We start from the raw sequence: 24,188 nt of genomic DNA, 5'->3' as shown, positions 1-24,188 counted from the left end.
TTAGCTTTGTACAGATGACAATGTAGTTCCTCTGAGCTATATTCCTCCTTCCTTCCTCCAAACATTTTTGAAAGGAAACGTGGTCAATATTTGCATTGGAACCACAAGAATACAGTCATCTGCAATGGCAGTTTTAAAAATTACACTGGAGATTTGAGTGGTGGAATGAAAGGAGGGAAGCAGCTGTAGGCAGGCTGCACAGAGCTCACCATGCCCCAGCAATCATTGCATCATTGGCTCCATCACTCGAGGACTCTATTTGGATGGTCAAACTCTTAAGCAAAGCCATCCGTTAGCCCTGGGAAGATTAGACAGACAGATGGCTCCTACAGAGAGATGAGTTAGAAAGATGCAGGGAGGGATATTTTCACCACATGGATGCTGCCAAGTTTTGCAGAGCACAAGAGGTGCCCTGAGGTCTAGATCAAAAGCTAGTCTCCCAGGATCTTCTGAAGAAAAACACTTCCTCAGTCCAGCCAAGAACTTGACCAGAGGAGTAACCACAGATACAAGATTTCCTGTTGAATTGAGGATATGCTTGTGTCCCTCATGACTTAGTTACTGTATAAGCACCAGAGATAACCCGCTTGCACAAGATGAATATGAACAGCTCCTGGCTCCCAGTGCCAGCAATGCATGGAAACACAGCAACAGCCACTGCAGCCTTCTCTTAGGAGCATTCTCAGTAAAAAACCCAAAGAATAAAAGCAAACAGAGAATCTACACAAGGCCACCAACTTTAAAACACTCAGAATGCCTGTCAGCTTTTGCTCACTTCATGCAGGTTCCAATGACTCAAGATTCAAGAGTTGCAGGACGGAAAGTCCATCATTGATAGTTACATCAATGTTCACAGAAACTGTGAAACTGTTAACCATAAAGTATTTTACAATTTGAAGTGACACTACTGTGAGCAGATTATACCCAAGTATTTGAAGATATGATTGATGACTGCAGGCACAAAGAAAGGGGACACTGTGAAAGTGAAGATAAATAAAAGGACATAATGACCTAAGAAGTGCACGCTGCAGACTCTCTTGTGGGGTCTTTGGAAGGATGTACAGGCTCCTTTGAGAACTGTGTGGCTGAAGCTTTTGTTGCAGAGCACAGAGCCCTTCATAGCTTCCTCTTGCTGCCCTCAGCACACCCACCACCCCTGCTGAGCATGGCAGTCCTCTGCTGGAGAGGATAATGGTTTGATCTTTCCCAGGAAAGATCCTAGGATGGAGATGAGCTCAAATCCTGCCACAGATTTCAGTGGGGTCTTACAGCTTGACTGTCTTGGTCTCTTATGTTCTAGAGACTTCCAGTATTCAGTACCTTTAGAGAAAACCTTGAAAACATCTCCTGGCTAAAATTTCTTTCGGGCAGTCTCCAAACAAATGACAAGAAAGAGAGTCCTACATGATGAGCACAAAACTGAGCTTTTGAAGTCTGTAAATAAAAGGGGAAAGAACTGCAGGGCTGGTGATTACTTTGAAATCCCACTGAAACCACAGGGAGCTGCAAGTATATACAGCACCACTGGTAATGAAGTAACTAGGTGTCAGAACAGTGATTTAGCTGAAAAAGATGGTATCTAGCTTCTGGGTTCATTCTTTCAGGTGGTGTCAGGCCAATTTATTCCATTTTGAAGTCAGACAGTGATTTCCCTACTTCCCTGCATCATTCCAACTTGACAAACCTGAAAACCAAGTGATTCTTTTTGCCATTTCTTTTAATGAATAATAGAGCTATCTCAAATAGAAGCTGCCTCCAAACACTGCTGAGGTATTGGAACACTTCTTTAGTTGAGCAACGTGGGGAAAAGAAGTCAAATAGGGACAGGAAGGCTGAACTCAGAGAGAAACCTAGCTAGGTTTGGAGCAATGTCAATGCAAGCTTCAGGTGTGAGAGACTCATGTGAGCTCATCTCTTTCAGAGCACTAACAACCTGATAGGAAAAGGACATGTGAAGGAGAAAATCTTCTGAGGTAAAGAACAATGTGAAAAAACCTCATGCTGTCATGTAGTCACTCTCTTATCTACTCAAGCTCTTGCACAGTGCCCTTACCACAGCATCCAGTGCCTGTCAATCACCAGCATGCTTATCTGCACTCTGTCTCCATGGGAGCAAGAAAGGAATCTTATCTCCACCACAGAGAGGAGCAGCTGAGGCACAGAGATTAAAGGCTCGATCTGGTTACCTCAGCACAGGTTTCCAATGCCATCTAAGATGTCCTGGGCCATGCAAGACATGCACAGGGCTGGCAGGTAGGACGCAGGTCCCAAGGGAGATTGATGGTCTTGTGGAAGGCAGGCAGGGGATGCTGGCACATTGCAGAGAGAGAGGAATGTCCAGGTTTAGACGACTGAACTGAATCACTGAGTCAAGGCAAGGCATTTCTGTGAGAGCAGGGAGCTGAACCCTACAAATTGTCCTAAGGGTACCCTTAAGTACAAAACTCCCATCTGCAAAGAGGGACACAACATTTTTTTAAAAATGTTGACTGCAGGCCTGGTGTATTACTAAATAGTACTACCAAGCTTTGTGTGCTTGGGACTTTAAAAAAAACAACAACCTACTGCTGTCAGGAGCTTGTAAATTGTCTTCTGGTCTGAGTATGAACATCCACCCACATCTTTTAGCCACTATCAAGAAGATTCCTATGGATCTATGGAATATGAAGTTATTCTTTGTCAAACTCAGTAAGAACACAGATTGTCATACAAGGGGCCAGAATCAGTATCAGAGTGGCCTTTGTCCACCAAGCCCACAAGCCCAGACCTCATGCTGAGAGGTGAACATACTTCATTGTGGCAGTATTTACAGAAAGACACTTTCATTTTAGCTCATGGCAAATCCCTGATGACAATTTAGGAGCTCATAATGAGCTTTTTGAGGAAGAATGAAAGGAGGCTCAAGGTCGCAGCACCCGTAGGAGTGCTATCAGTCTTGACATGAACAGCAAATAAGGTTCCCCAACAGCTGCCAAATCAGAAATAAGCTGTATGCAGAGAAGCTGTGCTACAGGCTGGCATTTTGGTGCATTAGGCTGAGGACAGACTTGCAAAACCACCCCAGCAATTCAGACCCTGGGCTCCCCTTGCAGCAGCTCAGTGCACGAGGTGGTGGCGAAGCACAGCCTGGTAGCCCTGGTTGCTGGAGCAGCTTCCTGCAGCCCCACAGGCATCCCTCCTCTGCCATTTGTCCCCTTTGGGTTGGACTGTGGCTGTGTGCCCTGCAGGTCCACATCCCAGCTGCCACCTGAAACACAGGTTTAACCAAGTAACCCCCAGGGACGAGTCTGATTTCAGTCCTTCCTCCTGGGCCTCCCTCTGAAGATAAAAAAACACATCAGACACAATCCCCAGCCACAACAGGTACCCTCCATGGTATTCACAGCTTCAACAGTGAGCAGAATCTGATCAATGTCTTAATTTACTTAAGCCTCACAAAGACTTGAAAGAGGAGAATTATTTTTATATTATTATTTTTTGTATGTGAAATCTGATTAGAATAATCCTGGCAAGGCAAAGTGATAAGCAAATGGAGTAGTGAAAAAACGCAGTTTTGAAGAAGGAAATTGATTTCCTTCCATCCTTCCAAATTTGAATAATAAACTTTCACAAAGACCTTCTTTGCACAAAACTCCTGGAGATGCAAGAAACTATAAAATACTCTGCTAAAGCTGTAATAAATTGTCTCTCAGAGCTCCTTACAAAAACAGAGATTGTTGGACAGTGGAATTGTTTGAGACATTCACACTCGAAATCTAGAGGGAAAGGCTTCTATGGGGATGCAGAAATATTTTACAAACTACTTGAAATTGGCCTGTGTCATGCAAGAAGCTGAGGCTATGGGAGCCTGGGTGCTTTGCCACTAAGGAGTTACAAACCAAAGATCAGAGTGGCCAACAGGCACCCTTCCCTTTTCTACACCTCTCCTTTCTTGTGTAAAAGGTGGATAATTCTCTCCTGTTTCTAGCAATCACTTTGAACTTTCTGATAGACAGGCATTGGCCTTGCTGTCACATCCCAGAAAGACATGATAATTTCCAGTTTCCAAGCCAGGCACTATTTCTAATAAATTACCATTTTTTCACCAAAATCATCAATCACTATTAACAAAGAATATTCACAGAAAATTCATACTCCAGCACCTCAAAAAGGAGTTGGTCTTCCACACATGCAGTGACCTGAGCATGCACCCATCCACTGGACATTACCTAAAGACTGAGCAGGAGTCTCAGGGATGCTGGAATAAATACACTCATCTCAGTTAACTAATGAATACCAGTTGGCTTGCTCGAGGTATGACCCAGCGGTAGTGACAGAAGACACTAAAATACATCCTTCAATACCACAGAAATTGTACTTATCCTTCCACTATTTATTGCCTTGATATGTGATGCTTTCCAGCCATGCTTCCACCACTGAAAAAATCCTATGGAATAGAGTTTTCTGTTGGGTGCCACCCAGTCCAGCTCCAAGCAAAACCACCAGTTTAGAGCTGTCCCACAGGTCTCATTAAATCTCTGGTCATGCCTGGATGGCACGAGATGCCCTGGAGAGGGGATGACACAGTGCATGGCACTATACCAGCACTGTAAAGCACTGCTGAAGCTCCGTGAATTCCAGACAGACTGCCCAGCAATCCACCTGGATGGTATTTAGAACTCAACCTAGCTCTGAAAAACCAGGTTTTCCTGCACAGTCCAAGATGTTTTCTCAGTGGTCAGAGAGCTCACTCTGCTACTGTCTCTGTTACTGGTTTCTTCCAGCTGTCACTGTGAGTGGCACTTACTGGAGGTGGACACTGAGTTTAATGCACCGACAGGGGCCACCCTTACCTTCATCTCAGTGAGAGCAAGGGCATGTACTGGGTGCTCAATACTTCTGAAAGCAGGGCTTGAAGCTATCTGAAAACCCTTGCCTGCTTTTGTTACTGCAAACACTTTTCTTGCAAGACCCAGCTGTTCAGCTCCTGGGGGCATCAGCAATTACCAAGTGCTTCTTTTCAGAGCACTGCTGCAATCCTGAGCTTCTCAGGAGCAGTTTCTAATTCTCCACCTGCCATCTTGTGAAGCTGACACCGTAAACAGCCCCAGCTCCTCGGGTGGCTGAAAAAGAGATATCTGTGGAGCCCTGAGCAACTGCACTTGACATATGGTATTAAGATGTGCAAGGGAAGATGGCTGGCAAAGCACGACTCTCCTGTGGTTCTTTTGCCTGCTCCCATTATCCTCAATGATGATTGCTAGGGACATAAATGCTGAGGAGCCAGAAAAGAAATGCAATAGGAAGACAGAGGGAAAAGCAATCCCAGCCTACACAGTGCACAGCTTTGAAAGCAAACTGATTTTCTCAGACAGGAGATACTACACAAACAAGTTGTGCTGCTGCCGATGCACCAGTTCCCTAAATGATCACAGTGATACAAAAGAAAGCTTGTGATTAAGGCAAAGTACTAGGATCAGGGAAAACAGAAGGCCTAATCCAGTCTCCACACATGACCTTGGGCTTAACACATCACTCCTCTACACTCAGTTTCCTTAGCTACATGACGAAGTTTCCCAGTTTGAGTGGGAAATTATCAGAGAGTATGGGAGAGCCCACAAGAAACTGACAGGATATCCACAGACATTTCCTGTAGACAAGATTGTGGTGAGCCTCTATGAAGACAGATAAGCAGGACGTAAAAAAAGACACAGGGCATCTATAAGGACAGCATAGCCAGTGCTGTTTAGCAACAGCTTCTGCAGCATGTCAGGAGAATCAAGAAGTGCTTTGTCCAGCCAAAATGTCCAGAGCAGTAGGAAGAGGTGCAAGAAGACAGAAGTTGCTTTGGACAAGCCAGTGTAACAGCTGTGAGACCTTTTCTCCTGAGAACTAGGAGGGCAACAACCAACATTATAAAACCACTTGTTGTACATGTGCACAGCACTCACCTCCTGAGCTGGCTGGATCCCTGGCAAAGGTCCTGCTTCCAGCAGTGAGCCCTTCCCTGCTGGGAAGGAACAGGCTCTGTGCAGCCCCGTAACTGGCATGGGAATAGACACAGTGCAGAGGACTGGGCTGCAGGAACAGACAGCAGGCACCAGCTGTACGGGGTGATGATTCTCCTTGGCACCAAGTATAATCCAATGCTCAAAACCCATCAGCTGCCCCAGCTCCACCAGCAGCAGTTATCCAGCCTTGGGAGGAAAACGGGAACCTCTCTGCAGTGCACATGAACCAATGTAGAGCAATATGGAACAATGTGGGGACTCAAGCCACCAGAAGTAGAAAGTCACTTTAAAAGCATGTCTGGTCATGAGGGCATGGGCTTTGAACTCTGAGCAGTAATACCAAGAACTGCCCTTCTCAACCCCTGCTTGCTTCAGATTCCTGCTGTGGGAAGCAACAGCCCAGCACAGCCGCTGTGCTTGAGGGAATATCAAAATTAAGCTAAATCTCTCTCCTCATCTCACTCTGCACGTGTCTACAAAGTTGGACATTATCTTTTTTGGTGCCTCCTCACTCAACCTTGTTCAAAATCCTGAGTTTCTATTTTCTTCTCTTCTACTTCATGCTTACAATGATTTAGTGGTGGGAGAGAAAAGGTTGTGCAGGAGATTCACACCAATTTCTGTCTCAGGGGGTTTTGGAAAGAAGCAGATAATCTTTGTCCAGCTGCATTTGTTCCTCTGCAGTGTTCCAGACAGCAGCTGGGAGTCTGTAAGGTGTGCATGCAGCTTCCAAGGGCTGTTATCAATAATGCATTTGATGCACAGCCTTCAGCAGCTGACCAAGGAAATGTCTTACAAAGAGAAGGAAATCCTTTGGTCTTCTCAAGAGGAAAGTGGTGAGGAGACAAAGGCTTACCATCATTGTGCCATGTCTAATTTATGTCAAGAGGTTGTTCATGTTTCAGAAAGCTTTTAGCACGGGGCTGGTGCATAGGTGTGTATTTGGAGGATCAGGGAGCACATTGTGAATACCAAAATACTTTCAGCTTTCTGCAATCCTCTGACTTATAGGGAAGAGCTGCATGAAGGGCTACCACTGCTCCAAAAGCACAGCTCCTCTGCACCTCAGATACCATCAGTATGTGGGAGGTGGCAGGGCACCCTCATAGTCTCCTTACTGCTTTCTCAGTGGCTGAGACATTTAAACACCACATTAACCTGTGACTTACGTGTGTGTGTGAGGGATTTACTGATTTCACAGAGGAATGATTAATTTAATATCATTTAAACATTTCAGGGCTTGTCAGGGTTTTCCACAGAAGAGCAGAAACCTCCACACAACAAAGTATGCAATCCTTAGTTCATCAGCAGTGAAGAAGGTTCAGAATCAAGCAAAAGCTTTTGAGAAGGCCACAAGCTTAAGAGTACATAGTTTGCATCTGCTGGTTTAGGTATGCTGTCCAAAACACAGTGATGTGAGAGTAAGAAGTGGTAAAGGAACAGGAGAGAGGATGACAGAACTAAGGTGAGCAGCAGAAGCTGCTGGGAAGTGTAACTAAAGAACAGCAAAACTGCTGCAAGCAAATGAAATTAGTCACGAAAGATTAAGCATGTAACCTAATTGCAGGCAGAAAGGTGATGATACACCATAAAGGGCCTAATGGGTACCAGTCCAACTATGATTACTTGGTTCTCCAGTTCTGCAAACAGCCTAAAAACAACTGCTGGTGCAGCAGAGTGTTTCATTTCAGTTTGGTAAAGAAGGACCAAGTTGCAAGTCCACACTCTGCTCTGAATCATCCTGTCTGGGCTCAGCCTCCAGTGAAGTGAGGATTTTCTCCTTCTATTCATGATGCAGAAGAGACCATTACTTTAGTACTGGAATTCTCAAAATCCCAAATTTCTCATAATCCTGCATCTGTATGATTACACCCTCTGCTCCCTCCTGCACTGCACCACTGTGTGGGGCTGGTGGCCATCAGCCATGGTCACTGGGTCACCAGACACTTCTCTGAAGGGGTCCCGAGCCCATGGGCTGATGAGAATTCCTGACAGCACAGACAGCAATGGGCAAGCACATGCAGCGCCCTGCTCAATACCCTGCACTGTCACAACTTCCAGGGCAGGACAAGGATCAGCAGGTGGGATGAAGGAGCTTTGTGTGTGTTTGAGCTCACATTAAAGTTAATGTGTGAAACAATCTGCTCTGGAGAATGTTGGTTAAACTAACTGGCTGCAGAGGGTTTGGAGTGATTGCTAAACTGACTTGCTTTGTAGAAGGCCCAGGGTAAAGCAAAGCCTCTATTGTAATAATTTTGTTTCGTGTCATCTTTCTGCCCGGAAGAACCAAGGATCTGTGAATGTGCCTGTCCCCATGGTGTCGGATGGCATAATCTCAAAACTATGTGGGTCCCAACCTAGAACCATTCCAGAGGCAAAAAAAACCACTATGGAAAAACCCCCAAGTGTTACAGCAGATATGAATTCATTCAAAATTTACAAGTTGACCAATACAATTAAATGCCCTAGAAATAAACAACCAGCAGATCTGACACACTCAGCCATTTCCCCTTGAGGCTGACATTTTTAGTCTCCCAGGAGGGTTGGGCATATTTTTTACAGAAGTCAGTCCCTGTGGCAGTGGCTGTGAAGGGTGAGCAGGACAGGCTCTGCCCCTGCTGCAGGCTGTGCCCTCCAAGCCCTGTCCCAGCAGGCACAGGACACAGCCTTGCAGCGCTGCCCCGGCACACCTCAGAGCCATGAGGCCAGATGCAGGGAGCAGGCGAGGCTCAGGAGGCCCTGGAGCAGACACAGAGCTGCGTGTGTCCTGCCTGCCTGCTCTGCTGCCAGGCTGCCTCTGGGCAATGCTGCTGGCAAGGTGCCCCTGAGCTCCTCCCTGCCCGCACACAGCTCACGGCTCCTGGCACAGCCCCGCTGGCCATCCTGGGCCTCTGCAGAGCGCAGCACACCGTCAACACAGGGCGCCTCACAACACCTGCCAGCAGGGACAGCAGCACACACAGACCCCCCCCAGCCCATGCTCCCTTCCAAGGATGCATGCCCTGCAGGAGAAGATGGGTAGATATGGAGCTTTCCTTGCAGCACGGAGTGTCTCATTCAGAAAGATGCCAGAAGAAGCATTTGGAGGAGGCTGGTGTTCCCTACGGCCTGTGTCTCTGCCACAGGGGTGACCAGGGAACACAGATTCACAAAAGCACCAAGGGGCAATTCTAGCACTTCACTGAATTGTACACACACATTTCAGGCCAGGTTCCTAACTCCTGCTGTGCACATCTACTTCAACAACCTCAGGAGGTTCCTGTGCCAGAAGCCAGCCCTGTATCTTGGGATCCATGGGAACAAAAGTCTCCAGTGATCCAGAGACCTCAATAAAATTATTTTTGTTTTGCAGCTGCTTAGTCAGGACAGCAAAGCAGGGATAGTTCAGGTTCCCATCCAGGCCTTTCTGCTACAGTACCCTACATTCCCCATTGTTTTGCCAGCCTGTCTTGAAATAGCCCAGGGACTTGGTCTTTCTTCCTTCTCCTTGGAAAACACCATTTCAATTCAATATTCCCCATTTCTGAAGTTTTCTGTCACTTGGCTCACTGTTATAATTACATGCACACACTCAGTAAACTTTTTTCCTTGGATTTTTTAGCCTCTCTCCCACTTTCACCTCCAGAACTGTTAGTCACTGTTTGGAAAAGGCACACCATTTCCTAGTTTCATCCATTCTGTATTTGACTTTGGTATTATTAGAAAGAAGATCCAAATCATTTCATTAACACACACCTGACCTCAGTCAAACACATCCTCACTCAAAACTTTCCTTGCTTCTTTTCATATCAGTGTCCTGGACTCAGGAAGGACAATATTTGTCCTCCCTCCACTACAAAATAAAATGTTAATGATAGTCTTACTGTAACCCAGGATATCCTGGAGTTTTGTCTAGGTTTCACTTCTGGAAAACAGATAATAGACAAATTATTTGATAATAATTTATTGTCAAAATAGACACTGGATAAATGGCATTAAAAACAAGCAAAGCAGGCCAGAGAGTTTTAGGAAAAGCCAAATATTAGCCAGGTAGTGGAGGAAGGAACTCCGTTACCAGCCAGTCCTGCATCCCCCAGCAAGCAAAAGAATGGCAACAAAAGGGACTTCTGCTGTTAATACCTCTCCAGAAGGACACTTTGAAAGTGGTTTTTTGGTTTTTGCCTGCTGGGATAAGTGCTCCACCTGCACATAATTTCTGCTAAACAGGGGCTTCACTGCATATTGTCCTATCCTCAGTCTAGACATGTGTTAGAGTTTCCTTCCAAATTCCAACTCAGACATTGCATTGCCATTGCATTGCCATTGATTGTTCTGCTTTTTAACCTCATCATTTCCCCTACAGTGATTAATTGATCACACAGAGCACACAGGACAAAAACAGGTAAGCTCTATTGCTCTCTACACCTAAGCTCTACTGCTGCTCTGCACCTGCTCCAAAGGCTTTGCCTGTCTGGCCTCAAGGAAATCAGCAAAACAAACACTGTGCAAGAGATGCCAGCCTCCAGTGGTTCATCTCTCTGGTTTCTACTCTTGCCTTCCCTTCAATTTACAGCAACCCCTCCCTGACGGTGTTTTACCCTCCCTCTACATTTCAAGGGAATCATGTGGGATCAAAATGCTCCACCAAAATCTAAACACTGTGTTCTGATTTTATTAGGAATGATAAGGCAATATAAACCACTCTAAAGTTCTTTCAAAATGGGAATCTGTAATGTTTCTTTGGGGAAGTATCAAAATTATATGAGTCAGCACCTCTGGAGCATTTCCCCCTAGTCTTCTTCCAAAATGAAATTTCAACAAAAAGATCATAATTCATTCCAACACTGACAGACCACTGCTCACAAGGGGAATGGCCCATCCCTGCTCCTCAGCTGGTGTTAGGTAGACCATTGCATTTTCCTAAATATCCTGTGCAACTAAGGCTAAGAGAAGAATATTTTTACTGAAGTAATAATTTGTATTGCTATCGTATAAGACAAGGCAACAGCAGCTAGGAAAGCAGGATTAGGCCCTGCAGTTACTTATTTTTTCCTCTGAGGGTCTCTTGCTTGAACAGCAAAGTCCGATCTAACTCATTCCAGATGTGAATTCAAGGTGCAAAGCCCCATTTCTCCCTTTGGGAGCTGTACCACAATGTTGTGCTGGGAAGTTCAGGGAAGACAGTCCCTCAGCAGGATGTCAGATGAGAAACCTGCCCCCAAAGAGCCCCAGAAATGCACCATGCTGCTGTCTTCCACCTGACAAGCTGAACAACACGGATGGCAACATCTCACCAGGGGAAAAGGGCCCACTTTATTAATGAGAGCTGTGTTTACAAGTTTCCATGCTACAAGGATGGCATGGCCAGGGTGCCTGCCAGGAGCTGTAGTTTAGGAACATTCGATGCAGGGCAGGAATCTGTTCCCAGGGGCTCGCTCTTCTCAGGACTGCTGCTTCTTTGAATATTCATTTTGTTCCCATATTTATGAAAAATTCAGGGAACAGGAGGAGCTTTTTATCTCCCAGTTAATGCCTTCATTCAGTGAGTCCCTTTAAACAGGCAGTGAAGAAGAGTGGGTACTCTGGAGAGAAATTAAAGGCACGTTACATTGGTCTCATGCTGTGCCTTGCCTTTGAGACATTTCTCTCCCCCCTCCACTGACCTGGCTTCCTAATGAGGCCTGTAGACTAGGGAATGCCCCCAACAAGTGTGCTTTCTTACAAGGTTTGTAAAAACATCCAGGATACCTGCCTGCCCTCTCTGTACTGCTGACCAAATCAACTAGCACCACTGGAGATCAAACAGGAACAAAAGAAATGGCATTGGCAGGAGTAGGTTTAACACCCCAAGTCTACTGGGGGAGAGAATGCAGCATTATTGATTCCAGCCCCTGACCTTGGAGTGATGTAAACAGGAGTGCAGCAACCCTAGAGGAGTTGTAGCAAAATAGTTATAGCATTGCAAGCAGATTAAAAATACAGTTAATATACATACTTCCCCAGATGCTTGTTCATTATTATTCAAGACATGTTTATTATGCAAAATGATAAAGCAGAAAAAAAGGAGAGGAAAAGAAAATGCAAAGACACACTGAGCTTTTAGCATGACTGGGGTTTTCTCAATGCTGCTTAGAGTTTTTTTTTTTTATTGTGCATAATCATTCCCTTATTAGCAGGAATCTTTGAAGTGATTCAGGCTCTAATTTCAGCATTTCAAACTCATAGGTTTATACTGAAAAACCACAGTGAGCTCCTGTAAGTGACCCATTTTTTTTCCTCTGTATTCTCTATCTCTGCTAGGGTTTTCTACGTCTTCCCAATAAATTATGTATCACAATTTGCCATTTCCAAAATAATTAAAACTCCAAGTTAAACAAAAAGGAATATGTGAGAGCAATACATTTTAGAAGAGAAGTGTTCTGCACTTGGGGCAAAACCAATCCCAGCTGCAATGCCACTGAATTATAGATATCATCTTATTGAGAGATGTACTTCCAGTGTACTTGAGTGATTGGGTGGACCTGTGGAGACTCTACAGCCCCATGGTGAAGATCTGTTCCAGGAAAACCAGGTTTGCCTCCCAGGCAAAATACTTCACAAGCACTCCCTCCCCCATGCCCCTGTATAGGGAATAACAGAGGGAAAGCTGGGAACCAAGGGGGGAAACTTCACAAAGTTACACAGGAGTGGAAATTAATTTTGTGGTGAAACTATTAACTTCAGACAGACAGGGGAGCATGTTCTGAGTCTTCTTCTGTTAGGATTATTCTGTAAACTCACAGGAGCAGGACAGACCTCTTTATGCCATGTTTCTGAATCCTGTACAACATTTAGCCCCTGGTCTCAGATTCTTCCCAAGTGCTGAGGCACTGTAAATTATACCCACTGCCCTTCATTCATTCTGTGCAATTTCACTTTGGCTTCAAATGCTAACAGTGGTTCTTCAGGAGAGTCAAGCCCCTCCCCAGAACAGATGCTGATTGAAACCTTTGTGCACCCTCAGGGAATTCACAGCTGCTGTACATTCCAGGAAATCCAAACTGAACACACCAATGACTCCCCAAGCTTGCTATGCAGACACTGGCTTGCATCCTACTTTCTGCAAATCAGGGTACCTCCAACTAAAGCATGATTTTCTTGTCTGCTTATCACCTAATTCCCATGTCGACCTCAGAGATAGCAACAACCTCGTCTGGGGGAAACTAAATCAGGTATCTAGCGTGAGTAAGCAATGCACAAGTCCCAAACAGCTGCTTCCCAAACAAAGAAGGTTTAGCATCCAATAAATTTAGGCCTCTAAAGCTGGCTAGGAATATATGGTTGGCTTCAACCCAGCCTGACACTATCCCTGCCTGAACAGATGAGGCAGGGATGAGGAAACTCATTGCTGAAGGTAGCGATGTGGCCAAGCCATCAGAAGGTCTTGCAAGTTTCTAGGAAATGCTGTCTCACCACATTTGGCTTTAGAGGACTCTGCTCAGCCCTACTTTTGTGCTAATCAACACAAGAAAGACTTTTTCCAGGAGCTGGTTATTCTAAGCCCATTCATTAAAGAGCCCATTGGCCTAAACTCAGAAGGAGCTGGCAGAAGCCATCCTTAAGACCAGGCTGATAACAGCCTCTGGTTGGATCCGGGGCAGAGGATGCCAGCCAAGACCTCAGCTGTCACACAGAGATTAAACATCACTAAAAACCCCACAAAACAAAACCAAAACAAACCCACAGTGATTATGTGTTCAGTTGCAGCATCAATCTGGATTCAAGAGGAGGGAAAAGACCCCAACTCAAACCAAAAACAAACAAACAGAAAAAAAACCATTACCCTGGACAACTTTATTTGAAACTAGTCCTGGACTTGAGGGTGATCTAAGAAGTCCTTACAGAGCTTCCACGCAGCATGGAAGGCAGCCAAGCAATCATTTCTCAATTGGCTCATGTGAGTGAACAGTATCTGTGGGGAATGTTGACCCATTTTTTTCAGAAATCCCCCAAAAAAGGCTAGTGAAAAAAACCAGGTACACACACACAGAGAACAAAGCTGTAGTTTAGGGTCTGCTAAGCAAAGACCAGGGACAAAGTGTCCCCTTGGTGTGGTCAGCAATGAGGTCCAGGCAGCATGGCCTGGGGACCCTCAGCCCACAAGGAAACCTGCAGCATCCAAAAGAGACTGCCTAAACAGGTTGAGCTCTTCTAAGATGTATCTTCTTTCATGGCATCCTGATCTCATCCCCTGTCCTTTACAATGAGCTTGACCCATACTCCCTGCTCCTAACACACTTTATTCCCAAATTTTCTATTTTCTTGCTTTGGGGTTTGCTCCCTAGCACAGTGAATTAATTGATTTACTGCTGTAAGACAAAGACAGAGCCACCAGTCATCACAAGGAAATTATCCAAAAAGGTCCATCACCCTGGAGTAGAGCATCACACATTCACTGCAAACAGAAACCTTGGATCACATTGATAAAATGAACAGTTTCACTCTTATTAGCTCAGACAGAGCTCAATGCCATCAAGCTGTGGCATGTAATGAGGTTCACTTCATTAACCACCGGCCATCACAGTGCATCCTTCCCCATCAGCCTTCCCTGATTAACCTTCCTGCTCAAGACAGGCACACTTGTTGGAAATAAGCAGGCCCATTAAATCTCCCTCATTTGAATACATGTGTGATCTGGTGCCTTTTAGGATACTTGAAATTACTAACAGATGTGTTTCCTGGACAGCATGGTCCTCCTGCTGTCTACCACCTCTTGGTGTGTCCCTCCCACCCTTTATATCATGTCTGACTATTACTAGAGAGAGAAGATTTTTCTCTGCATCTTCTCTAGTCTCTCAGCTGTCAAACATCATTTTTTCAACTCTCTATTTCCTTTTCCCAAGACTCACACCTTTCCCTCCCCTGCACTACTTATTCAGAAAACAATGACCACTCATTGGGCCAAGAGGACCCTGTTGGCTGGCTGTGGTGCTGTGGCTCTGTGGCACACTCTGATTTCCTGCAATCCTCATTTACAGGATATTGATGGTACAAAGAGACTCAGCACTGGGCCAGAACTGTGTTCTGCACAGCAAATACAGGGCAAAGCATCAGTCCTGAGCCCCTGACAATGTGCCCAGAGGGACACACATGCAATAATGCAGTACCACACTGTGCTCGGCATTACCTTTAGGACTCTGATAGCTTTACAGAGAGAGGAAGTTTTCATTGTTAGTAAACCAATTTAATTTATTTAGAAGCAGTCAATTATGTTTACTGGGCTATGAAAGAACAGGAAGCGTCTGGCGTGCACAGAGATCCAGACTGATCTCTCTGTCTCTTCTTGACAAGCAGCCAGTTTTGAGACCTACCTCGCCAGGCATACTAACACCTCCTCTGCTTCCTACCCTGAGCTGCTGGGGAGACAGAGCCTTGTCACAGCCCAAGGGAAATGGGGAAATCTCAATCATGTGACCAGTATAAAACTGACCAAAGATGGAAGATAAAAGTTAGGAAAAATTGCATAGAGCAACCCAAAATTCTGTCCTTTCAGTGGTCCCATCGTCATGCTCAACACTTCTGAAGCAAAAGTGCCCAGACAAGAGCAGAATCACTGCACTGTAAATTTACACAAAGGCAGATGAGATTAGAATCTGGCTATGCACTGTAAAGCTATCATAACTACAGAAATGAGAAGTGTATTATTAACTATCCCTTTTTACTATGTAGAACTAGAACAAAGTTATTTGAAGCATAAAAATTCTGGCAAAGGGTTGCCATATTTAATAAATCACCGAATCAATTATTTACTGTGAAAATCAATTACTTACTTTAAATGAGAATCTTGTGAATAACCTCATGCCCTTTCATGCCATCTAAGAAAGTTATAAGGGAATTAGTCGGCAAAAATTGCCGCACTTATCTTTTATGTGCATTAAAAAGACCACACAAATACAGGGAATTTCTGCCAACAGAACAGTCCTGAACCCTTTTAAGAGAGTCAGGGTATTGCTGTGGATTTACACTGTAGTCAAAGCAGAGTATGACCCATTGGGGTACCACCTATGATCAGTTATCTGGGTGCAATTCAGAAGCAATCCCAGTGAGTCCATGCCATTTCACAAATGAGAAATCAGAATGTGACCAGCCAACTCTATACAAATGCCTCAACAACGTGACCTACATTAAGTACATACTTAAAGGAACTGAAAATGTATCTTCACAGGTCAGGAAATACTGCCATGAATCTCCATGGAGACACTATTAAGTGAATATTGCATGGCCTTGCAGCAGCTCCCCCCGCTGCTACTTTTAAAGGTTTGCTGATACGTGACTGTTTTCAGCAAAAGCTGAAGTCCCGGCGCAGTCTGCTTCCTCCCACCTACAAAACTCCAGGAGCCCAACAGTGCAAAGTACTCACTGAGCTGTAGAGATATCCCTCAGCGTTCATGGCAACGTACAGACCTGCCTTCACCCCTTGGATTGCCACCACGCGAAGACCCACAGGAATTAGATTGAAAAGGGCTGTGGAAGGAAAAGAAAAACAAATGTTATGGACATGTCACCCTACATGGCCACTGCTGATTTTGCCCCAGGGCCAGCCCACCCCACTCCTGCCTCTTCACAAAAGTGACTGCACTAGGATCAAGCATCCTGCTTCCAGCTACAGGGAAGGACTGCAGCCATGGAGCTGATGGTGAAAGGAAATTTTTAAAAGTACTGAGTTTGGCTGCCTCCCAAATGCCTTAACACGCCCATCAGTCTGTCTGATCACTGCCTTTGCAATGCCAAGGGCTCATCCGTGCTCCCAAGCAAGAGCATTGTGATGGCTTTCTGAGGGCCAGCTGAGCCAGAGCAACTGCACATAGACAGACTTTGCCTGTGGCAAATGCAACACCACAACTCAGTTTAGCTCCCCCTGAAACACACTTAAGCCTAGTCACACTTTCCTGCATTTGCCATATGCTAAAAGAGTACACAGACAGCAACTATGGCCAGAAGAATGCAAATTAACTTGACTGTGTGTTTGCCCATGTGTTCCTGGGCTGTCAAGGGAATGAAGAAACCAAAGAAGAGATAGTGCTTCACTCTGGGACATCAGCACTGCTCCCCATTCAGGACCAGCACTGGAGAGGACAGAAGAGGACAAGATCTTATTCAGTTTTACTGCAGTCTTATTGATTAAAGCATTGCAACCACTTCCTCTCAGTTAATTACTTTATTGCTCAATTCCCACCCAGCAGACCCTGTATCTCATTGAAAGACTCTCCCCATGAGTATATACATTAATGTGCTGTCAGGCTTTTGCTGCATTTCTAACAGCATGGGCTCAAAGAGGAGACTATTATCAGCACTGATAGACTGAGCACTGAAGCATTAGCATGGCTTTGTTTCTACTGAGCTTTATAGGACAAGAGTATTTAGATGTTGCAGGATCCCTTGTGCTTCAGCTTACAAAGAGCTAATTAGAACTCATCCCAGGAAGCTGAAGATAGGGAAAGATGGGCACAGGGTCAGGCAGAAATATAAGCACAAACACAGTGGAAATACTTCACTCAAGGTCTCTTCCTACACAACAGTCCTGAAACAAGAATATGCAATGCCCCTTTGCTCAGGACATCTACCAGGTGTCTTGGCTGTGCTGGTTGTCTCCAAAAGAGGATCAATAAATTCCAGTACACATGAATATTTTTTATTCACTTAATTCCCAAGGAAGACTGGATGACTCCCTTCAATGACCTGCCTAAAATGAAGACACCTCAAGTCTAGTGAAAAATCCCTCAACTCAGTCTCTTGTTGTGCTTTTATGCACCATATTCCATAAAACATCAAAGCATGTGCTGAAGTCTTACCAAATCCAGTGTCTGTATGTGTGTTTTTGGGGGAGAATGTCAATAGATGAATATGGAAAATGCAGTCCAGGCTGGGTATTGGTGTGTGAATAACTGGAGTCAAGGACAGTGCTACTTTGGTCCTGTCCCTGGACAAGGCAAACACATCCCAGAGTAACTACTCAGCATTAAAAGTGTTGCCTATCCCTTTCTCCCTACCATGAAGGTCTAAAACCTTGTGCAATTAACAAGTCTATAAGCAATTCCCCTTCCCTATTTGTTCCTCCTACTGAAAAATGGAGCATATTACTGCTAATAATGAAACAAAATGGGCATCATCATTCATTTCCTACAGCCAATTTGTCTTGCATAGGAAACTTGTGACAGACCATTCAAAGCATTCATTAGGCAGCAAGGTGATAACACCCAGAATTAGTGGTTGAGAAGTTCCACTTGGAAGCACCCACGTGTTTCCAAACCTCTTCATGCAAAGGGAGCAAAGGAACAATCCTATTGTGCTGGGCTACAGCAGGAGGACCATGGCCAGTTCCCCAAACCCCTGGGACCCTGCAGCACCCGTGGCAGAGCATCCCCTCCTCTAAGGCAGGGGAGCAAGTGGGCAGGCAAGCATAAGGACACAACACTGACAGAGGTAACTGGCAGCCAAAAGAAGTTTCAGGAAGCAATTATCTTCCTCTATTAAAAAAACCCCAGTAGTTTGGGTAAATTCCCAGAGCAATGTCTGCACTCAAATCTAGAAACACTTTGCAGAAGTTGATGCCTTTTACTATCATGCTTCCAAATAATATTTCATATTTTGAACAGATTTAAAAGCATATAAGCTTAAAAGTAAGAATGCAAAAATGGAGGGAAACCCCTCAATCAACCTCAAAAGCAAGATGCCTCATTTTTTGTCTCAAAAAAAAATTGATTTGAAACAGCAGATTTGAAAATGGGAAAAAGGACTAGCTATGGTAGAATACAACTGCACACTGGGTGTGTTGATGTGAGAAACAGAAAATTTAAAAAATGCTTTTAAAACTGTTTCTCTTCTGCAAATGGCACATATTCTATGCCATCTGTAGCTTCGTGGAAGGAACATGCTCTTTTACTTCATGGGCTAAAGGGAAAAAACTTGAAAATGTTGAATATTCGTTCCCCTTTTTTTTTCATTATCTCTTACCATCTTCAACCAGTGGTATTTACATCTGACCCTAGTACTTCTAGCACACTCCAGTCCTAAATGCATGAGTATATTGTCACTGTTATATTATGGTAATTTATAAGCTAAATTCTGAATGCATTCTTCCCCTATGGGTCTAAGTTGTCTACAGAAGTGGAAGAGTGAGGCAAGACCTGCCATACACAAGGTGTGCTCCCTATGCTCAGCTTTAAACAGCAGCAAGTCAGAGGAGCTAAAGTAATTTATAACAGGTGATTTGTTCTTGAGCAAGACATTTGTTCTGCAGTGAATAACAAAGAACTGATGGAGGATGCAATGGGCCAGAGCAGCCTCAGTGCATGAGGTGGTGAGGATTAAGGTCCTGAGGGGAGTGAGGAAGGATACTGAGATGATCAAGAGGCTCTGGTGCAACACATAATGAAAGAAGAAACAGAGCGAACTGCATTTTCTTAACTCAAAGAAGGCAAGGATTCTTCTCAGAGGAACACTATGAAAGGACAAGAGGCACTAGACAAAAGCCTCAAATAGAAACGAGGACTGGATATGAAGAAAATCCTTTACAAGGAAGACAGTGCAGCACTGGAATCTGAGAGGTTATGAGAGGTTATGGAATAGCTCATTCCTAGAACTGTTTGAAAGAACTCAACAAGGCTCTGTACAGCTGAAGATAACCCAAGTGGGATGCTGGAATAAAAGCCTCTTTAACCTTTTGGTATTTCTGGATGGAAAGCCCCAAAAAATATCCTAGATATGCTGGGCTGTTCCCACCTGCTCAGTCCAGTTCACCTGTCCTTTCTCTACTATCCATTTGCCAAAACATTTCAGATCTTCAGCAGGATTGTGTGGGCAGACAGGGAAGGCCACTTGCTCTATGAAGGGGCATTTTCCTGCTCAGCCCAGGGAGATCAGTAACAATGCAAGCACTGACAGCAGCAGTGAGCCCTGAAAGGCCACTTGAGATCACTGGAGCTGGAAGGAAAAGGTACTGCCCCAAAATGGGGCTCAAACATCACAGGAGGAGCACAAACAGGGGCCACACACCATGAAAATGCACTCCAGTGGGAAGAGAACTCCTCACATAAGCCAATGGCAGTAGCCAGGGAATGTGCCCCCTTGCTTACACTGAGATGGCACGTCTCTAACAGCATGGCAGAAGGAACAGATGTCCCAAGTGCTGGCTCCTGGGAAGCTGGCTGGCTGCCCATTCAAATGCCATTAGAATTTGGCTTCTGGGTTTTTTTTTTTTTTCTTTAAGTGAGAGGAGGTGGAAAATAAATGCCATCAGCTTCAAGAACATACATTAAATGGGCAACAGATAATTAATTTTAAAATTGCTTAAATATTAGCAGTTCCTCTAGCATAAATAACAGGGTTTTTATTAGAACTTTTAATTCCATCAGATGTATCTGAGGGACATGGCGTGTCTCATTTTAAACATTTATTTTGTCAGAGTAAACCAGCCTAATGTATTCCATGAAAATTATGCATCCCTTCACAATGCTAATTTGAATAATCAGTGTGGGGATACAGAACACAAAGCAATGTATGGAACACTGTGTTCACCAGCTGTTTAACTGTGCTAAGATGACTTCTGTGTGGAGAATAGATGGTCATCTAGGGTGGGAAGGATCCTCCTGTGGCCCTGTAGAGTGCTCTTCCCTGCCGTGGATGCAAGTTAACCAACTGCTCTTCAGGGATGGGAAAATATTGTTTATCTAGTCTTGGATGAGTTCTGCTCTTGCACAAACTTCTGACTGGCTGGTCAGGAATCTTCTGCAGAAGCACTTCAAAACAGAAAACTGCAGTGAAGCAAATCTGTAAGCTGTTCACTTAGAAAAGTAACTTTTGACATTCTTCTGGTCAAAATTTGAGATTTTTTTGGAGGAAGAGAAAAGAAAAAAGGAAATCAGCTTTATTTTGGCACTTCCAAAGTGCAAAATGTGATTTCATTTCGAAGCTGTAACTGGAAGCTTTATATATTCTAAGATGTTCATTCACACTGAGGATTTATTGATGAGACCATGTGGCAAAAAGCTATGTAAAATTGAATAAAGCACAGTCCTAATTTCATTTTCAGAAGCCAAATATTATCAGGTTGGATTCTTTCCCTCTTTTGAGATCCCCTGAGATCAGAAGATGGGGAATTCTTTGGCTTCGATCTTCTCTCAAAAACTTGCCTAAACTTTCCAGCACAGTTCCTGACTTGGAGCCAGTGGCTTGGCACACTTCAGTGAGATGCCTCCTGTCCCACCAAGCTGCTGAGGCAGGGCTGCCATCTCACCAGATAAATTTACACTCTAGAACTGTACTCAGCCCATCTATTTCCAGTTAAGAACACTGGGTGGAAGCAGCTCTCGAGTACTCAGCACCTGGCCAAACTCCTCTCTGACATTTCTGGGGGGATAAATAGATCACAGCTCTTTGGGCAATGGGGGCCCAACCTCAGCCACGGGAACTCAGGAGGTTCCCCTGCAACCACTGAGAGTGCAGCAGCTTCCCTCATCTCCCCTGTCACTCTGAAATATTGCAGAACTGCTCTTACATTTCTCTGCTGTTTACCTTAATTCATCCCTGCTCCCATTTAAGCCCATTACTTTGTTGTTCAGTCCTCCATGATAGATGAGGGCAATGAATCTCTGTCATCTCTAGCATATCTTCCCATATTTTTGACAAATAGGCCTCCAGTGGGATTTTCTGCAGTTTAAGAACACTCCAAGTCTTCTTCCTTTAAGAAAAAGCTAATACAGCCCACTGAAATCACCCCATGTGTTGGTCTGAGATTATCTCAAGGCCAGACTCTTTTGAAGGAGTCCCTGAGCATAGACGTGTGTGTGTGTCTAAGGCCACAGATTCTCCTGCTCCACTCATAAATCAGAAATGGTCTTACTGCAATCTGCAGTATTTAATTTGTTCAATATGAGTGTATGAAAAAGGACCAAAACCTGACATCTGCATTTGATGCACGCCATGTTTCTGGTGGATGCAGCCTCTTGGGTCATTCCACAGGGGCTTTGCCAGCCACCTGCAGTTTCAGTCACAATCTTCCCACAGCTCCTCTCTCCTGTATGGACCCCCAGCCCTGAGCTGCCTGCAGCAGGGTAGCCCCAGAACACAGCATGCTCCTGCTACAGCACCCTGCAGCTTCCTGGGGATGGGGTACACACCAGGGATGTGGGGCTGCAGCCACCCTGCACCCCTGTCCAAGTGCACCTTCACAGGACCGTGTCAATACTGCACTCCTACAGATACCCCTCACCTGCAGCCCAGGCCTTGCCTTCCTATTCTGTTCTATTCTGCCACCGTCAATCCAGCCAGGAGCTTCTTTGAATTAGACCAAAACCTGCCTGCAAATCAAGCAGGCTCCTCCTTTCACAAAGTACATGAAGTTTGCTTCCATCACCCCTACCACACAGATAAACATTTGTTCACCTCTAATAATGACTGGGAAGCCAAATTCCAAGCTGGTCAGGTTAAATACCCTTTTAGCAGTGGCACAGGGAGCTCCAAACCAACACAGATAATAAAAAGCATGACTTGAATCCTACCCTGTTGATGCAATTTCTGGCAGCAAGGATCTGAGCTTAACTGCCCACTCAGGGACAGCACTCTGATGCCTATGAAATGCAGAGATGCTGCAGAAAATATTCTACACCCTTTTAAACCTTTCGAAGAGCTTTAGCATTGACAAAACTTCCTCTTCAAAAGGAAAACTGACTCCTGCTTTGCATGCATTTAAACCAGAATGGCTCCTGCACATGGCCATGGCATTTAAACTGTGTGGCTCTGCCGCCCTTTGTTGTTCAGCACAAACCCAATCCTTTTGAACAGGGTTTTGGAAGATGACCTCCTTTGACAAGGTCATTTGATACCCTCAGCCCTTACACCAGCCTCAAAGCACGAGACTTCAGTGAACAGCTGCTTTTCTCCAGCCTAGAAATTCCTGATGCTTGCCGAATTTTTGAGGCTAAAATAGTGAAAACGATTTTCTCCTCTTCTCCTTGGAGAGAGAATTCCCCGTATCCTTTACCCACGTGGCATGTGTATAAATATAATCTCCTTTCTCTTCTGGCAGCAATTCAAATCATGGGTTTTATTCTCCACCCCACCCAGATGGCAGTTACAGAATCGGGGCAGGAGGGAAGAAGATCGGAGAGGAAACATATGAAATGATACTGGCAAGATTTAAAGGGGACAGATAGAGAGAAAAAAATATGCAGAAAACAGCTGTCTTCCTCCTAATTTGATCTTTTCAAAAATGAAGTTGCACAAGTGAGACCCACTAGGTGATGCATTTGATTGTAATTGGGTTGCAAAACAGGCTAATTTTTCTTACTGTAGTCACTGTTTTCGTCCTTGGTCCCATCAATTGTACCATCTGGGTGCATCTGCAGGAAGTATTCCTGCTGGCTGAATAACCTTGTCACAATTCCTTTCAGCTGGGGTTCTGCAAAATAAAAATAATAATTATTACCACATATACTGAGTAGCACAAGACCCAATTTGCTTGCTCCCCAATAAGCCCGGAGTAAATGTAGAAGTGCTTGGCAGTTAAGACTGCTTTCAGTGATTCCTTTCAAGCATGGCTGTAAAATATTCACATATAATACACAGACAGGCAAATACAATTGAGATCAGATGAACAGGTAAAATGAAATGCATACTTGGTGCAGTAGAAACAGATTATGGAACATCAATTCTCTGAAAGTTACCTACCAAATGGAAGTATTTAGACAGTTGATGTATTTAGAATATGCCACTTGTTCAGAAGAGTATTTGCTCACCCTGTTGCAAAGAATGTGCCCATTGTTTCTATTCTGCTTCTGAAGCCAACCACCTTGCTTTTTGTATGCTTGAGTCATTATCATGCAGTGCCAGTTTTATGCCAATGAAAAGCTGCTAAAATCACTGGTATTACAGTGGTGCAAACCCAGAGCAACTGAGTGCTGAATCAGGGCTGCATGTGAGTGCAACTCTTTGGGATTTGGGGAGAAAAATTCAGAAAGGGACAGACACAAAACATTTCCAAAACTGACCTCTGAAGCATTTATGGGCACTTCAGACCACCTCTGTTTCAAAATCCTGCATGTTGTCTCCCTCCTAAAACATGTGCCACACACTCTGGTGGATTACAATCTTTGTCTCCCGCGTATCATGAGCCAGCCATGCCCTGGCTGGCTCTTCCCTATTGCCTCTACCACATTTTATACCTTCCTGCTGAAGGGTAAA

At 44.6% G+C, this 24,188-nt stretch overlaps 1 protein-coding gene across 4 annotated transcripts in view; it reads right to left on the bottom strand.

Moving 5' to 3' along the window:
• FGF12 (fibroblast growth factor 12) overlaps positions 1–24,188 on the bottom strand; it is a 218,921-nt gene that overhangs the window by 53,564 nt on the left and 141,169 nt on the right. For all 4 annotated transcript variants that reach the window (XM_063167018.1, XM_063167016.1, XM_063167015.1 and 1 more), the window contains 2 exons: positions 23,296–23,406; positions 16,369–16,472 (listed from right to left, as the gene is read on the bottom strand). In XM_063167018.1, coding sequence (XP_063023088.1) covers positions 16,369–16,472; positions 23,296–23,406 — 215 coding nt within the window. The remainder of the gene's footprint in view (positions 1–16,368; positions 16,473–23,295; positions 23,407–24,188) is intronic.

This window comes from Melospiza melodia, chromosome 12 (assembly GCF_035770615.1).
Source record: "Melospiza melodia melodia isolate bMelMel2 chromosome 12, bMelMel2.pri, whole genome shotgun sequence".
Lineage (NCBI taxonomy): Eukaryota > Metazoa > Chordata > Aves > Passeriformes > Passerellidae > Melospiza > Melospiza melodia.
This window is presented reverse-complemented; position numbering and strand designations above follow the sequence as displayed.